General features: G+C 39.8%; 2 protein-coding genes across 2 annotated transcripts; one reads left to right on the top strand and one right to left on the bottom strand.

Annotated features, from left to right (window-relative positions):
• Positions 1 to 279: 279 nt before the first annotated feature.
• Positions 280 to 5954, bottom strand: LOC140554656 (transmembrane protein 150A). Its single transcript, XM_072677870.1, has 7 exons — positions 5662 to 5954; positions 3588 to 3635; positions 3058 to 3123; positions 2892 to 2959; positions 2545 to 2675; positions 1583 to 1760; positions 280 to 1412 (listed from the first exon to the last, which is right to left on the bottom strand). Exons 1-7 carry the CDS (start codon positions 5724 to 5726, stop codon positions 1225 to 1227), a joined length of 744 nt encoding a protein of 247 aa, XP_072533971.1. The 5' UTR covers positions 5727 to 5954; the 3' UTR covers positions 280 to 1224.
• Positions 5955 to 7130: 1176 nt separating this feature from the next.
• Positions 7131 to 13121, top strand: LOC140554655 (NFU1 iron-sulfur cluster scaffold homolog, mitochondrial). The gene is made up of 8 exons (XM_072677869.1): positions 7131 to 7257; positions 9315 to 9409; positions 9627 to 9762; positions 10219 to 10285; positions 10392 to 10503; positions 10602 to 10665; positions 11307 to 11481; positions 11710 to 13121. The coding sequence occupies exons 1-8, from the start codon at positions 7190 to 7192 to the stop codon at positions 11779 to 11781; spliced, it is 789 nt and encodes a 262-aa protein (XP_072533970.1). The 5' UTR covers positions 7131 to 7189; the 3' UTR covers positions 11782 to 13121.
• The last annotated feature ends 5200 nt before the right edge of the window (positions 13122 to 18321 follow it).

Below are 18321 nucleotides of genomic sequence, written 5' to 3'. Positions count from 1 at the left end.
AGGCCCAGGCACCTACCAGCTTTAACATGTCAAGAATTTACTCTGTGGTGAAACAGCGACCTGCCACAAGGCGTTTCTCTTGTATTCAAGGCTCCAATCAGTAATTTGCTGATTTTGCTAAAACAGCTTTAAGGCTGTTTGTCTAAATAAACTCAAAGGTGGTGATGTGAAAACATCTATTATATGAATCATTTCATGAAGCAATTCCATTGGGGAAATTACTGTATGCAATTTCATAAAAACACAGACTGAAGAGCCTCTGTGGACTTTAGATGTCAACTTTATTTTTTTTACGTAAACAGATGGGTTTGACTTGCATTGGCCCTGCAAGAACCAGACCTTAACTAATCCTCAAAAGACCTAAAGAAGTAAACAGAGTGGTGGTCTTGGAGTGCATACCATATATTAAAATGATCTTTTTAACAACCATAAACAACTTAAATGCAATAAAAAGATGTTACTTGCAAAATGTTGCACAAAGAACTTAAAAGAACTTCTTCGATTTGCTCAGGAACTGCAGCAGTTATGCAGTGATTTGTTCTCAAGGCTTTTTGCAAGAGTGGGTTTGGTTTGTTCTCTGCTGGAAGAATTGGGAAACAATTATCACTTATACGGAAACCTGAAGCATACTAAAGCATGAAGCCAACAGAACATATTTACACTAGCGAAGATCTGAATGGGTGTTACGCCATGGAACTGTAACCGATATGCCAAAGATTTCCATTACACAGAATCACTTCATACAAGGTGAAGAATTCGTAGTACATTCTTCTCTTTGTCTTCCTGACCATATATACAATCCACATGCATTGCCACCCTACAGTAACCGTAGTACCATCTGATTTCCCAGTATTTGAGGTATTTTGTGATTAGATTAAATGATATATTTAGTAAAAAAGTATCCAGCAATTCTGTGGAACAAATAACCAGCACTGACATTTGCAGAAATGAGGTCAAATATGGCATTTGTGAAATCTAGATCATTACAGAAAACATGCCTGCATGCTTGTGTCTCTGGCCGGTTAACTGGCAGCCTTCTCTAGTTGTCTCTAGTATTTCCAGTTTTTAAAAAATGTGACCGATCATTTCAGTAACGGCTTGTCTTTCCCACAACCTAAGGAGACAGTAAAATGCCCACGTCTATGAAGATAAATTATGACACTGCAGAAGTCCATCATGGAAAAGAAGAAAATAAATAATCTTGAGTAGACACAGCACCAGTCCTCAGGACAATATCAGAGGCTTTTCTTCGTCTCTCCTTGCTAGAAGCACCGAGAGCATCGCCGAGGAGAAAAAATAAAACTCCACAGCGTAGCTGAGTTCAAAGAGCTCCAGATTCACGCTGAGCGTCCACTCGAAGATGGCAGAGAGGTGCTTGAAGTAGTAAGAGTTCTGGACGAAGAAGATGCAGTCTGATACAGGCAGTGGTTAAGGAATACGCTATAAGGAAGTACACAGAGTTCTTGCAGCTCTCACATTCTGGCCTGTCAAAAGAATTTACAAGCAATGAACTTTCACTTCATATCTACTGCTCGACATAAAGGTGTTGTGCCAGTCTAGCATGATGGTGCTGAAAGGATACAAAGTATGGTCACTATGACCTGGATGCAGGTGGAGACGATGCGTACTGGGTAGAGGAAGCACTCCAGTCCAGTGAGGCCACACCTGCTGGTCAAAGAGGTCAGCAGGATGGTGTAGAAGCAGACACAGACAAAGCTCAGAGCTGCCCCGAGGTAATGCAGCAACACCAACTCCGCTGGCTACGGGAAGAGTGCAAGAAAAGTCATCGCAGGCTTAGACCAGAGATTTGATCATGTGATTTATATCAATTTAATACAACATTGCTGATGATGTTGACAGTGTAACTGAACACAAATCAGACACGTTCACTTATTTCCCTGCAAACATTGCAATCCACTCACACACAGACACACAACCAATCGTGTTGACACAGTCAGTGGCTTACCGAACCTGTTTAGGGAGATTTCATTTGTAGTCACACCTTTGTATATGATTTCATATTGAGCTGATGTGAAAAAAGGGTGAGAAAAATAAGACCCTACCCCTATGCCGGCCCATAGGATGAATATCGTGGTAGTTTAATTACAGCAGGTGTGGCTTTAATTCACCTGATTTTCCTGAATGCTTTGATTTGCTGGATTAGGAATTACTTTAAGGTAGGCTTTAGAATAGGCCAGAATATGCTGCAACAGGGTGGTGCACTGCTTACCTAATCACTGATTAGGCAATGAATTACTCACAATCCATAATAAGCCATCCAGCATCCTTCTGTACTGTATAAAATGAGCACTCCTAATAAGTCTGCCCCAGAGGCTTGTTATTTGTAGATATAAAAAATCCCATATAAAAACCTATCAACAGTATTTTAGATTTCTGTAAACACTCATGATGGAGGTGAATGTTTGATAAATGGAAGTATATGGCGATGTAATCTCTGTAGTCAGGTCTGTTCTCATGGACATGGTTTTCAGTTTACATTACAATATGTGAAAGTGATTGTTTTTGTAAACTGTGTGTACTTACATTGCAGTTCCCAGCCACAAAAGCACCGATGGCTGCGACACAACCGAAAACCATTGCAAATTTACTGAGGAGGGAGTTGGCAATGCTCCTGTCCACAATATGGGCATGATGAAAAATACAGAAAACCAGGACTACAGAAAGAGAGAATACACAGTCAAACAGAGGTTTTTCCACACTGGGCTTATTCTCTATTCTGGCCTGGACGAATCATACATCTATCAGTCAAAAGTTAATGAATCAAGTTAGCATTTAGACACGCTAAAAGGTTTAGACAAATTAAAAAATAGATAAATAAATAAGTTTAATTAAATAGGGACTGATTAAGAAAAAATGACAAATCTACTCACATAAAAATGAACCTGCATTAATTGTAGCACTAAATAGTGAATTTTCAGGAAAATTGGTTCCACTTGTGCTGTAATAAAAAACAAAAAACAAATGATGTAACTGCCATAATAGAATAATTATAGGGGGAAACTCAAGTAAATTATGGAGGAGAAACATCTGGCTAACCTTATGGTGGGTACATTATTGTCTGTGCAACAGGTCTCATTTGTCAGGCATGAGTTTGTGTATTCCCTGGGGGGAAAAAACAAGAGATAAAAAAAATAAATGCAGCACGAATGTATTCTAACATTAAACTGAATTTAAATAAATATATACATACATATACATATACACACACACACACACACACACATTATATATATATGGTTGTCCTGTAGTCATTGAAGGCCAAAATTACTTTTGTCTGCCTCTACAACATCTTCTGATGTTTAGTTACGCCACCATACACCAGTGGGCAGTGTAACATACTATTAACCAACAATACCATATTTCATCATATTTCTCCAGCGCAGACAATTCTGCATGGGACAGTAATGTTTCCGGCTGGTTTAGAATTGCGAAAGGAGTAATCCAGAGCTACTGGGCTTTCCCTCTCATTAGCAGTGTTATCATAAAAATTCAGAGCAAGAATCAACTCAAAATCCACATTTACCGTTCCTGGGGTAGTAAAACAAGAGACTTTATAGTTAACATACCAGTTACTGAGTGGGCAGACATGGTTGAAGCTGACTGCAAGGCCATACCTGCAGGACAGAAGTCATATGTGTGTATAAGAAAGGGAAACATTTATTAAACCATTTTTACTAATATTGTTCGACCTTGGGCAGCATATACAGCACTGAGAAAAACCTCAGTAAAGCTATTTGTGGAATATGCACAAACAATGCATTGTGATTTTACGTGTGTCTTAGTATAGCCGTTTCTCAACCCCACCCAGTATTTACTGTTACTGTCAAATATCTAGTTTATCTGCTCAATCCTTTGGTAAAGAAATTCAGGCATGTTGCTAATTTACTCTAATACTATACAGTGTCTTACAGCAAGCACACTTAAGGATGTAATAAACTCTTTTAAACCATTTCAATAACTGCCTATGTTTTTGGCACAGTACTTACAGTAAGTTACGGGCTCACCAGCATCTGTAGTGCAGTGAGTGGTTTAATGTATAACCCGGAACTCGCTGATAGTGACTGAGTCAGACATACAGCGTTACTCTAGTCAATCAGCCTTACTAAACATCATCAAAGGGTGATATTGCCATGACATTAGAAGATTCCCACTACGTTAGCCAATTCACTAAAGTAGACAGCTGGACAAATCAGGTCCTTCAAGTAACGTTTTTCGTTAACAAATCATATAGTGAATATTTCATAACTTATCATTCATAGCTGATTCAAGCCTCAGTGTAATAAAGGAGATATATGTGTCTGTATCATCTCTAAATAATATTTTTTGCTGTGCCTGGACAACTTCTTTTTCATACTGTACCACCCTTATTGTTGTATTGTATTACTGTGCTGTGTTGTGTAACTGCTAAATTTCCTTCAAGATCAATAAAGGATCTATCTATATATATATCTATCCATCCATCTATCTATCCATCTATCTATCCATCTATCTATCCATCTATCTATCTATCATAAAACAGAACAGAACATGACACTTCAACTTATTTTTAAAAAAATTCTGCATAAACAAATTCACAGTGGTTGGATGTGAAATGTTCTGTTTTAGAGAAAAGTATAGAGTCAGATTTTTTAGTAGTAGTAGTAGTAGTGGTGAATGGAATGAAACCTCTGAAGAGTTTAATGCCCCTAAAAGCTCCCTCTCTGAAAGTTTTAACACAAAGTATTAATGAAAATACCCTGCCTAATGCCAGAGACAATGTTTTAAGGAGATTCTGGCCTTAACATATTAGTTTTAGTATGCAAAGTATGTTTTAGTTTCTTTTAAAATTGACACTCTAACCATTACCAACATTACACATATAACCTAGATGGCACACAGAGAATCACTGGTGGTTTAAAGAGTAATACAATGTTATATATTTATGTAGACATGGTGGCCCCTGCTCTCCATCACCACCACTGTACAGAAGTCTGAGTTGGTAAGCATTCACCAAATTGGGCAAGAAATTAAACCAAGACCCAAATAATAAAATGTATTTGATTTAGCACACAGCAAGGCATGCCATACGTCAGCTTCTGACATCAACACCCAAATTACTTGCCTATGTTTTCTCCTTGTCAGGCTGGTTATACCACATTTTTTGCACATAAGCACTGACAATCATACAATATTCTAAATAGCATACTGTACAAAACGAAATATGCATTTTATGGTCACTCCTTAAAAAAAAGCTTTATCTGAATGTGTACATCAGTTTGACACAAGTGAAATACACTACATCAACGCAAATTCAGCAAACTCACACTGTAACTGTGTTCTGACATTTCATTCATGTAGAACTTCTAGACAACTGTTTTTCTGGTGTAAATCTTTATTGATCGTATGTTACTGGTTTTCACAAAAAGCATTCTATTTTTGGATTTGCTCCCACCCTCACAACTCATTACTGCTAAAGGAAGCTGGACCTTTTCCGTTTCAGACAGAAGAAGTTTTGTACCTATGGTCTGACACATGGGAAGCTCTTACCAACAACACCCCACTACGTGTCGAGTTACACTGACAGATCATTTATATACAAATTTGGCCAGAACCATAAAATATTTAACTGCTAAGATAGGAAAATGAAAGAGTTCAACTTACACCACCCAACACCCGATGAAGGAGACGGCACAGAGTGCAATGGGCAAAACTATCCAGATTCCCATGTCTCTTAGGCAGAGGTACTTGAAGAAAGTCAGGGGAGATGCTGCTACGTTCCTCTAAAGTTCTCTTCTGATGTTAACCAGCCAGTTCTTGGGTAAACTTCATAGTGTCCTTCTTCTCCTCAGCACCTAAATAAGCATATGGAAACTTCACTGAAGAAGAGAAGACTTTACCAGTTTGCCATGCCTTCCACCACCCAGACTGCATTCTTTTTATTGAGTGTGAAGACAGCTTAAGGCTGACTGCCTTCTTCTAACCACTCCTTGCATTAGCTTGTCCTGTCACAAAACAGCCTTGAGGAAATTTGGGCTGGGTCTAACACTGGCCTTATCTCACTGTTTGCTTAAGCCTACTGCCTTTTCACGTTCAGCCATCGGTCAATGACGTTAAGGGTCAAGAGGAATGAGCACTTCATGAGCACTTTTCATTTCCTTTTGCATTTATTTTTCACACACAAGTTGTAACAATAAAATAAACTTATTCCCAGCATTAGAAATAAAATAATGCAAATCTGTAATTTAACAAACAATAACCTTCTAAAACAATTTAACATCAATTTAACAGAGAAAACTGTTTAATAATGTTAAATCTTAGTTAAAAGTTGGTTTCCATTATTACTGGTGACTTCTGGAGAGGTTCACTAATTAGATGTCATGTAGCTAAATAAAAAAGAACTTGTGACGTCTGGTAAGAGGGGTAAGAGGGGTAAATATATATATATATATATATATATATATATATATATATATATATATATATATATATATATTTAGGGACATAATCCCTTCTCTTCCTTTATTAAATCATTCCCTCAATTTAATAAATAGTTCCCTAAATTTAATAACCCCCTCTCAATATCATAAATAATTTCCTCAATAGTTCCAACATGTTTAACAAGTTGTTCTCTCCATTTCATAAATCGTTTCCTCAGTTGAAAAAAAAAACATTTCTTTAATTTAATAATTGCCCCCCCCCCCACTTAATTTAATAAATCGTTTCCTCAATTTAATAAATCATTCCCTCAATTTAATAATAGTCCCTTCAATTTAGCAATGTCTTTCCTCAATTTAATAAATCATTCCCTCAATTTAATAATAGTCCCTTCAATTTAGCAATGTCTTTCCTCAATTTAATAAATCATTCCCTCAACTGAAGCTACACAGAGGAAACGATTTATTAAACCGAGGAAACGATTTATTAAACCGAGACAATTTATTAAACCGAGACAATTTGTTAAACCGAGACAATTTATTAAACCGAGACAATTTATTAAACCGAGACAATTTGTTAAACCGAGACAATTTATTAAACCGAGGAAACGATTTATGCCCCAAAAATTCTCTTTTACTTTGGCACATTAGGAGATCTGATTCTCGTAGTTTCAGTAGTTAGCAGAGTAATCACACACTCTGGCAGGAGAAGAGTGGTTACCTGTCTTTGGGTCCTACATTTCAAAACAAGCGAAATGGCGGCCTGTGTGAGATGGACTCTGCTGCAGCTTTTACGCTCACGGTCGGTTTTGCCTCCCATTAGGTTTGTACGCAAGCATTCGGCATTTTCTCAAAAACACGGTGGTCCATCAGAGGCTAGCTATGGTGTTAGGAGAGGGTGTTAAAGTACTGGGGCTTTGGACAGGCAGCGCTGACTGTATGACCTAGCCTAGCCGGCTAGCGTTAGCTAACGCGGATAACTTTAGCTAGGGACCTATAGCTAACCTGGAGCCCTTTTCATCCCCCTCACGGTCACACACACACACACACACAGGGGGGGCGCAGGTTTTATAACCAAATTGCCTGACCTGATTATGTTGGTTGAACATGTTATTAGTGAAGACCTGAATGTTGATGGCAGTGTTAGCTGGTGCTAGCTAACCTTACCTAGCCTAGCTCTCTATCACTGAAGCGCGTCTACAGGTGATCGCTCTGCTCGATGGGCTGTGAGGTCTTTTAGCTACACGAGAGAGTGCATGTTCTCCGCAATATGATATTAAAAAGCCTGTTATACTGCTGGTTTTGGTGCTTACTGATTATAAAAGCAGCCGGTCAGCAGTCAATGCTTGTAAAGTGAGTTCTGAACTGTAGCTCAGTGAAATCGGTGGCATATACTAATTGTTCAGATGAGATGATGGCTTCAGCCTGCGTCTAGGTGAAACACACAGCTGCAGGTCAGTGTGTGCTTTAGTGGGAGATCATCTCATCTCAGCTGAGCACTCCTCTGCCAGAAAGCAGTACTCACCATACGATTGAACAAAGTGCACATTAAATGTCTTCATTTAACATCAATTGTAATATAGATTCTAGTTATTATTAATTTATTCCCTTTATTAATCTATTTCTTAGTGCTACTAATTCCAGTCCTGGATGGACAGTGTCTATCTAGCACAGTATGGTGATTTACCTGCTCAAACACACCTGACCAGGTTTAGTAGGTGTCTTTTGTGCAGGAAGCTCTCCAGACTGTGGTTAAATGTTTAGAAGACCATCACCTGCATCTTGTCCCACCCAGGTGTCCTAAAATCCTTTTGTTCCTAGAGTCAGCCGGCAGATGCCCAGCCTCTGCCGTACCGCCATACTAATTCATTGTTCATGTTATCTCAACCACATTCGGTCAGTGGCAGTTGAGGAGATAGAAAAGGTGTTGGACTGTGGTTGGGTAAAGAAGATGTCTGTCAAGTAGCGTGTGAATGGCTGTTCCCAAACATGGGAACGTATTTTAATTTTATGCCTTTTTGTTAGAAGCAGTAGGACTGTTGAACCAAAGGTTTGAGATGGAGGGCTAGCTGTGCCATATGGTAAAATATCTGCTCCTGTCAAAGTTGACCTTGCTGACCCTGAGATCTACTTTGGAGGAGGGCGGTGAAACGAATTAGCCTGATTAGGATGTTAATTAACATTACTGCTATGTCTTTTGGGACATGAGTTTTACAATTACAGTCATGGGTGAGATGATTATAGCTGATTTACCTTTTATATCTCGTGGGTAGACAGTCAGGGGTTATTTACTCACCCAGAAAACAGAGGATAAAGCATGTCCACACAGATTTTTAGAATTATTTTTTATATACAGATAATTTATATACAAAAGGTCCAGATCTTCATGAGGATCCTCAATAGGGGCACCTTTAAGGGAGACCAGGTTGTTCTTTCTTGAACGTCTTCAGTTAGGCTGTTTTGTTACAATAAAAATGCATGAGCAGGTAATGGCAAATTAGCCACCAAGGCCTGGTGATTTTGTTTTATTTTGACTGCACAAAACATGCATGTCTGTATGCCAAGTTTCGATTAAAGCCTTAATTATTATCGCTCTATTATTATTGTGATGACCTGCTGCAATGGACTCTCTAGCTTTGTGTACATAATGGCAAAAGCACAGATTTGTTAGTAACAACAACATGACTGCACATCTGAAAGGCATAGTAGGTCAAACTTGAGAGCAGTGACTGTGAATTTAAGGAGGGCCACATGCCCTGAACGCTTCCATTAATGTTTAAAAGTGTTCATCAGGGCTTCAACATTGTTGATCTCTGGCAATGTATAAAATGTTTTGTGAACTATGTGGATAAGTCAATAATATGAGCTCTTTCTCTGTAGGTCTTCATCGAAGGACAGATATCAGTGCTACTCCTTGTGGTTAGCCCAAAAGCACAGAATACAACTGCAGCAGTCTGAGAACAAACCAGTTCTAAGTGAGACACTTAATTCACTTTCTTACAGTTTCTCATTAGATGTGTAATATTTCACTTGTACTAATTGTTTGCCCTGTTGATAGTCTATGCTCCTTCAATTAGATGAAATTTCCTAGATTGTTTACTAAGCTATATTTTCATTTTATAAGTTCACATCACTTTTGTTGTCAATATATCTTCAGCTCTCTGTAAAGACAACATTTGTTTTGCTTGGCAGTGCGATGTCTGTCAATTCTGACACAAGATACACCAAACCCCAGGAGCTTAAAGTTTCTTCCTGGGAAACCTGTGCTGGGGACGGGGACTCTAGATTTCCCAACTTCAAATACTGCAGACTGTTCTTCTTTAGCAAAGTAGGCACTTTTACAAGTTAATTTGTACATCTCCTCTTTCTATTTGAAATGTTTCCATATGCTGCCATAAAATATTTTATGTTTTATATTTTATTAATATTTTATTTTAAATATTACCTGTTGTTTTAGTTCCAGATCTAAAAGACAAACTAAATATTGGCAAACTGCTATTTTGATGATTTGAGTTAGGATTTTAATGCTCAACAGATAACCTGCCGCAGTCAGCAGGAGATCAGGACAGCTTATCTGTGTTTTTACAGTTGTGCTCAGTCAATTTGTCCTTGTTCTTTTGATTCCACTATGGTGCAAAGAGACCCAGTTCTTTCATAATGTGGGTTTGTGGAATTTCATGAGCACCTGATTTGAGTTTTCCCTGTCCTCTTTAAGGACATAAACTGCTGGTGTGCAAGATATGAGGTACAGATCATAATAGTTTTTTTCTTTACCTTTCTGTAGGAATCTTTTTCAAGTTGAAGGGGTAAAAAGTGTGTTTTTTGGTCCAGATTTCATCACTTTGACTAAGGTACATCAACCACAGATGTTACATGCTAATATGCTTGTGGTGTAAACTGTGTAAAAACAACAGACAGTCAAGCATAATTTTATACATTTACTGTTTGTGATCATAGACAGATGATGATGTGGAATGGGCAGACATTAAACGCAATGCAGTTGAGATCATCAGTACGTTTTTTGAGAGCGGAGAACCTGTCACAACAGGAGCAACACATCCTGAGAACAGTAAGTAAGACAATGGCTCTATGTTTGGCGTCGTAATGTAATTCGGTGACGTTTTAGTGTGGTGTGATTTTTATTTATTTATTTATTTATTTTTGTAGGTGTCTCCGAAGAGGATGATGATATCGTCTCCATGATTAAAGAGCTGTTAGACACTCGAATCAGGTATTCTTGTTCATGTTAACATAGTGTTTCTATAAGGGCTCTTGGGAGTCTCCTGTTTATTACTGTTAATGGAAAGGTATTATAACCCAGACATAAAGCATTCAGTTGTAGGGAGAGTTTTTATTGCAGTGAATAAACAGCATCTAGCATTGACACAGAAGCAAATAAATGACTCATGGTAGCCCAGTCTATCACACCAAGGCATAAGACGAGTGCAAAAAGAGATGTGATTACATGAGACGTACTGTAAGTAATGCAACATTTACTGTTCATGACAAGAGTTAACATTACATCAGCAATTTATTATCTCCCTCACCAGGAAGGAGAGCACACTGCCTAATCTCATTGTACAATACAGAAATTTCTGTGATTTATTTTTTTTTTTAATGTCTTGACATCGTCCTGTGTGTTATCATAGCATTGTGAAGGTCAGTATTGTGACAGATTATTTTTACGTATACGCAATATCTTGTTTAAATGACTCACTCATGCTGTAGAAGAATGCATGATTCACGTTGGAGCACTTTGTTTCTGGTGGTACATTACATAATTTGTTGTTTTGAGATTAGTTGAGACAGTAATACCATGGCTAATTTCCACAAAATGTTCATTTTAGGAAAAGCATGTTCTTTGCCTTTTAGGCCCACTGTACAGGAGGATGGAGGTGATGTTATCTTTAAGGGCTTTGCAGATGGTACAGTGAAGCTGAAGCTGGTCGGCTCCTGCACGGGATGCCCCAGTTCTACAGTTACGCTGAGAAACGGTATTCAGAACATGCTGCAGTTCTACATACCAGAGGTGGACGATGTGGAACAGGTAAGAGACTTGAATTTGCAGTGTGATTGCAGCTGTGGCATCCTATCATAGTGCCACGCTGGCATTAAGTAACAACCCATTCTTTTACAAATGTTTGTATGAATGTTTGACAGCATGGCTGGGGGCTTGATTTTATACACCAGGTACAATGAGATGGAATGAAATTTTAATGATTGACTTTACAAATGATTTCACAAATTGCTTACACCTGTTCATGTGTTTCTCCAGGTGGAAGATGAAGTGGATGAAGTCAACCTAAAAGCATTTTCAGAACTGGAGCAGAAATTAAAAGACTCCTAGCATGGCACTTCACTTTACACACTTTACTGTTTCCACACCTCCATTGAACAACAATAGAGTAAAACGTACATCGGTTATTTTTTGTGCAAATTATATAAGCCGACATAGAGAGCAAAATAATGACATGATTTTAGCCAGTGGCAAAAATATTCAAGCCTTAAGAAATGTTTAACACTTGTTTTACAATATTGCTTTTTCCATCCTTTACCCAGTACACCATTTTCAGGGCTAAACAGGCCAGACTGTAAGGAATGGAAAGTGAATGACAAATGACTTTCTGACCATTCACGTTATGTCTTTACCACTTTTCATGAAAGACTTATTTCAGCTAACTCTGAATAAGACACGTATGCAGCATTGTGCTGTAAAGCAAAACACAGCTTAGTTGTTTGTGTTTGCGTTAGCCTGTATTCGTAGATCCCTGAAGCCTATTTCAGAGTAATGCACAGTAGTCTACCTGTCAGTAAACAGATGAATAACCTTCAAATGGGCTTCTACAGATAAATGGGCTTCTACAGATGTTCTTAGTGTAAACTCTGTGCACATACGAGTCGCGTTGATGGCGATTTTTCTTGATGCATTCATTGAGTGTATTCTAGCCCAGCATTCCATTGTTCTGCTTGGTCACATCTAAACATGTGTTAATTTACCATAACATTAGTTTATGACATCTGTCCTTACATTTTACGTACATGTTGAATTAACAGTATTTAACAGTAAGCGTCGTTATACAGCAAGTATGAATACCTTTGCCACTGGCTATGTCATGAACCTAATGCCATCTTTTCAATTAGCAGCATTGCTATATTTCAATATCACAAGATATAGATATTTTAGATGTAGCTTAAAGTTGGTTGCACAGTATTTATAATTGATGTGTATATTGCTTCTGCTCTCTAGCAGCAATGTTGAAAAATGAAGCTTTTCCAGGAACCCAATATTTATTGTGGCACAAATGAAAAACATTATATATATCTATCTATCTATATATATATATAGCGTTGCTTGCTACAGTTTGGAAATTCGTTTGCATTGCACACGGCATGCTGATGCACATTTTTAAGTGTGAAATCGAGACCACAAATGAGACACATGATGTCCAAAATAGCAAGAATTGCACCAATCCGAGGGACTGTGTTTGAATCTCTTGCTGCTTTATCTGTCTGTATATGCAAGTTTAATTTCTCCATGTACATTTCTTCATGGTTTTGTTAGACTTAATGAAAGGAATATTTACAAACATGGTGAAAAACAAACGGTTAGACAATATTCAGTGCTGTGATTGACTTGCAGTGTGTACTTCAAATCTGTAAATGAAATAAAATGGAAGCTAAGAATTACACTGGAGTTGGATGTTTCTTCAAATGTACACAGCACCTATACTGCTTATTCATGCAATGGGAGATTCGTAATACTGGGAGATGTCCAGTATTCGCACAGTGTTGCTAATGAAGTCATTCACGTCGTCACTAAACCTTTTTGTGTGCTTAATTTCTTTATGTTACTAAAGAGAAGAAAAGACTTCAGTCTGATTCAGTCCAATAATTCAGACGCATCTTTATTTCCACAATAAGGACATCAAGATATAAACTAATCAAACTAAGTTCTGTAACACATTGCTGTAGTTTTCACAGTGTTACTGTCGATCTGTAAGCATCATGGTCTACAGTAAGCGTATTTATCCTGTAAATTACTTTACAGTTATTAAAGCTCATTTTTCTCTAGCTATAACAAAGGTTTATTAGAACTGATGTATTAAATAAATTTTTATTTTATTTTATTTATAACAGTCTTTTACTGTATATAATTATTTTACCTTTCTTAATTTACAGTGTAAAAATGAATAGAGTAGTCTGTTTGCTGTGAGTAATTACAGTGCTGTGATTTTTGCTGTAACAAAAATGACAGTATTTTATAGGTACTGTGAATAAATGTACAATATACATGCTGTAAAATTTACTACAGCATCTTACTTGCAAATGGCTGCCAGCAGTTGCTGTACACTTTACAGATTTATTTTACAGTGTAGATGACCTGAAGCTGCATGATTTTCAGGATTTATTGTGGTGCTGCAACTCAATTGGCTGATTAGATGATTGCAAAAATATTAAATACTAGACAGAGCACAAACCCAGCATCATTAAGGGAAAATTCATCACTGTATTGTTTAAATGGGTCCCAAATATCACATTAATACCAAGGCAAAACAACTCTGGAACAGGTTAAAGTAATGAGTAAAATCCCAATACTGTCATGGCTTTCACGAGTGAGTGTAAACAGAACATTTTAATTCATTAAATTGGCTACTTTAAACTACACTGAACTTGTGATGTAAAAAACAAAGAAAACTACAAATGAGTTCATTTGTTTAAACAAGCTTGCATGATAAGACAGACATGTTTATCATGTGTTCAGGATATTAGAGCTGAGAATCTGATGTGCAGCAACACTTAACACACTTTCATATCTCTGTTTAAAGGATTTAAAACTGTTTTAGTTTCAAGGATTCAAGGATTCAAGGAGACTTTATTGTCATTCGCATCACATGTGGTACATGGGGTGGAACGAAATTGTGGTACCCAAGGACCCAGTTTTACCCAGACAGCAGTACTTAAATAAATAAAATATACATAAATATATAAAAATATATGTAAAAATGAAAATAAAATACAGAGAGAAGAGCATCAGTAAATGGAGAAGGTAGCAGCAGAGTGTATTTAAAGTGACTAGTGTCGTCAAAGTGTCGTTGCAGTGGTTCCACTAAGTGGCGTTTAAAAGTCTTACAGCTTCCGGAATGAAGCTGTTCCTCAGTCTGTTCGTTCTACACTTAATGCTCCGCAGCCTCCTGCCTGAGGGGAGCGGGACAAACAGTGAGTGTACTGGGTGAGTGGGGTCCTTCATGATGCAGGTAGCCCTCTTCCTGCATCTGGAGGTGTATATGTCCGTGGTGGTGGGGAGGCTGACTCCGACAGACCTCTGTGCAGCCTTCACCACCCTCTGCAGAGCTTTCCTGTCTGCAGCAGAGCAGCTTCCGTGCCACACGTTGATGCTGGAGCATAGGACGCTCTCCACCACACATCTGTAGAAGGAGGTGAGGACCGAGCTCCCGAGCCCAGCTCGCCTCAACCGCCTGAGGAAGTAGAGCCGCTGATGTGCCTTCCTGACCAGGCTGGAAGTGTTGTTGCTCCAGGTGAGGTTGTTGCTCAGGTGAACACCCAAGTACCTGTAGCTGGAGACCACTTCCACCGCAGACCCTCCGACATGCAGGGGGAGGTGGGCATGTCTGCCTCTTCTGAAGTCCACAATCATCTCCTTCGTCTTCTTTATGTTGATGCAGAGGTTGTTCTTTCTGCACCAACCCTCCAGGTGTTCTACCTCCTGCCTGTAGCCAGACTCATCACTGTTTGTGATGCATCCGACCACTGCCGTGTCGTCTGCAAACTTCACAATATGACAGCCTGGGTGGATGGGTGAGCAGTCATATGTGAGCAGCGTGAACAAGAGGGGGCTCAACACACAGCCCTGAGGGGAGCCAGTGCTGAGGATTGTGGTGAAGGAGGAGAGGTTGTGGATCCTCACAGACTGCGGCCTGTTGGTCAGGAAGTCCAGGACCCAGTTGCAGAGAGAAGAGCGCAGACCAAGTGAGGAGAGCTTATCTGTCAGGGTCTGGGGTATCATGGTATTGAAGGCGGAAGTGAAGTCCACAAAGAGCATACGGACATAAGAGTCCTTCTGCTCCAGGTGGGTGAGGGCAGTGTGGACCACAGAGGAGATGGCATCATCTGTGGATCGGTTCCTCCTGTAGGCATACTGGTGTGGGTCCACAGTGACGTCGATGGTGGCTTTGATGTGGGTCATAACCAGTCTTTCAAAGCATTTAGTGACTATCGGCGTGAGAGCTATCGGCCGGTAGTCATTCAGACCTGTCACTGTGGAGCTCTTGGGGACCGGGATGATGGTGGCGGTCTTCAGGCAGGTGGGAACAGCTGCCTGGGTGAGGGAGACATTGAAAATGTCTGCCAGTACCTCGGAGATCTGTTCCTGTTTTAAATTACACTATATGTATACGTTATACACTATAAGTGTTTGTGGACACTAGTCACTATATAGAAGTAGAAGAACAGAATAGGTCTCTCTGGAGCAGATAAACATACCCATAACCCCTTAGCCCTGTTCCTATGGCGTGGGCTAGAGGGGTATAAAGCCCCAGCACTGAGCTGTGAAGCAGGGGAACTGTGTTCTTTAGAATGATTGTACTCCATCCAATGTTTTTGGGATGAGTTGGGAATGAGATGGGGTGGAGATCTTCCAACATCCTGACCTCACTAATGCTTCTGTCGCTAAATGCAATCAAATCCTCACAGCAATGCTCCAAAATCTATGAGAAATCCTTCCCTGGACAGTAGAGACAGTAACTTCAAGATAAAAAGCAAGATCATTTTATATACCCTTTATTTTGAATTAAACTATAAATGAGCAGGTGTCCCAATACTTTTGTCCATATCACACATTTGGATCATTGTTCAAAAGTTTCAACTCACTTTTTAAAGATTCAATCACTGTTCAAAATCAGGATTGTTTGTACATTCAGAGTTCTGATTTGTAGTGGGAGGGACCAGATTAATTTGTCATTGGGTCTTCTGGAAGGCCTACAAAGATCACTGCATGAAATTAGTGGGCTAACCTCCCAGGATTCAGGCAGGAAGACTTTTTAGAAAGGACTGAATCGACCCATAAATTGATTCCTTTTCAAAATACTCACTTTCTAGAGATGTAAATCATTTAACACTTTTAAAAGTTATCAGAATCTTGTGCCAGGTGGTGTGCCGGCTGCTCTAAAATGTATCAGGTGGTGTGCTGGCTGCTCTAAACTGTGCCAGGTGGTGTGCTGGCTGCCTTAAAATGTGCCAGGTGGTGTGCCGGCTGCCTTAAAATGTGCCAGGTGGTGTGCCGGCTGCTTTAAAATGTGCCAGGTGGTGTGCTGGCTGCCTTAAAATGTGCCAGGTGGTGTGCCGGCTGCTCTAAAATGTGCCAGGTGGTGTGCCGGTTACCATAAAATGTGCCAGGTGGTGTGCCGGCTGCTCTAAAATGTGCCAGGTGGTGTGCCGGTTGCCCTAAAATGTGCCAGGTGGTGTGCCTGCTGCTCTAAAATGTGCCAGGTGGTGTGCCGGCTGCTCTAAAATGTATCAGGTGGTGTGCTGGCTGCTCTAAACTGTGCCAGGTGGTGTGCCGGTTGCCCTAAAATGTGCCAGGTGGTGTGCCGGCTGCTCTAAAATGTGCCAGGTGGTGTGCCGGCTGCTCTAAAATGTATCAGGTGGTGTGCTGGCTGCTCTAAACTGTGCCAGGTGGTGTGCCGGCTGCTCTAAAATGTGCCAGGTGGTGTGCCGGTTGCCATAAAATGTGCCAGGTGGTGTGCTGGCTGCCTTAAAATGTATCAGGTGGTGTGCCGGTTGCCCTAAAATGTGCCTGGTGGTGTGCCGGCTGCTCTAAAATGTGCCAGGTGGTGTACCGGCTGCTCTAAAATGTATCAGGTGGTGTGCCGGCTGCCCTAAAATGTGCCAGGTGGTGTGCTGGTTGCCCCAAAATGTGCCAGGTGGTGTGCTGGCTGCTCTAAAATGTGCCAGGTGGTGCTCTGGCTGCTTTAGAATTTTCTGGTACACCAACCAACACCCCTTTAAGCTGCCAGCACAGCATCTAAAGCAACTGACTTCTATACAATGCTGAAAAAAAACTTAAGATTTCCTAAGGACATGTGAGTCTTAGAAGAAACTTTGAATAGGTAACACTCTGAAACCTTCAGCAGCCGGCATATCAAATGGCACATCCTAAAGCAGCCTAAATCTTTCAGTCGGTGCACCAACCAACACATCTTCCAGAACCATCTAAAACACCCTAAAGCAGCCTGCACACCATCCAACCATTCCTGAAGCAGCCCTATTTCTGTGCCATGCTGTAGAAGAACCACGTTTCATTCCCTGAGGACACCTGAGTCTTTGAAGAAACATTCAATTGGAAACGAACCATTACCTCGTGAAGGTTCTTTAAACCTTTAAAAGGTTCTTTCCACCTGTTCATCACTCTGAATAAAGGTGTAAAAGGGTTCTTTATGCAATGCTGTAGAAAACATTCACCTAAAGAAACTTTCTTTAGCAAGATTTTAATCCTTTTAAAAATGACTGACATTAAAAAATATTTTATTATATTGTATCACAAAATGGTTCTCTCATACTTGCATAACAATAACAGAACCCTTTTTGGTCCTAGATAAGACTTTATTAAAGAACCCTGCCTTTATGCAATAAATCTGGATAGAAAGTGGCTATACGAAGTGCCAGGTGGTGTGCCGGCTGAATAAAAGATGCCCGTTGATGTGCCGGCTACTTTCAAATGTGCCCGATGGGGTGCCAGCTGCTGTAAGATGTGCCGGATGCTGTGCCAGCTGCATTAGGTTGTGCTGGGTGTTGTGCCGACTGTAAGATTTGTACGATGTATCGAATAGTGTGCGGCACACAGAGGAGACGGAGCTGGATGTGATGAATT

Source organism: Salminus brasiliensis, chromosome 4 (assembly GCF_030463535.1).
Source record: "Salminus brasiliensis chromosome 4, fSalBra1.hap2, whole genome shotgun sequence".
NCBI classification, from domain to species: Eukaryota; Metazoa; Chordata; class Actinopteri; order Characiformes; family Bryconidae; genus Salminus; species Salminus brasiliensis.
This window is presented reverse-complemented; position numbering and strand designations above follow the sequence as displayed.

Bases quoted from the DNA above. Each gene is read 5' to 3' on its own strand.
- LOC140554655 (XM_072677869.1), top strand. From the start codon at position 7,190: ATGGCGGCCTGTGTGAGATGGACTCTGCTGCAGCTTTTACGCTCACGG. The intron at 9,410-9,626 runs GTGAGACACTTA...TTTGCTTGGCAG, and splicing joins TGAGAACAAACCAGTTCTAA to TGCGATGTCTGTCAATTCTG. The intron at 11,482-11,709 runs GTAAGAGACTTG...GTGTTTCTCCAG, and splicing joins AGGTGGACGATGTGGAACAG to GTGGAAGATGAAGTGGATGA.
- LOC140554656 (XM_072677870.1), bottom strand. From the start codon at position 5,726: ATGGGAATCTGGATAGTTTTGCCCATTGCACTCTGTGCCGTCTCCTTC. The intron at 2,676-2,891 runs GTGAGTAGATTT...CTCTTTCTGTAG, and splicing joins TAATGCAGGTTCATTTTTAT to TCCTGGTTTTCTGTATTTTT. The intron at 1,413-1,582 runs GTATCCTTTCAG...TGCCTGTATCAG, and splicing joins GGTCATAGTGACCATACTTT to ACTGCATCTTCTTCGTCCAG.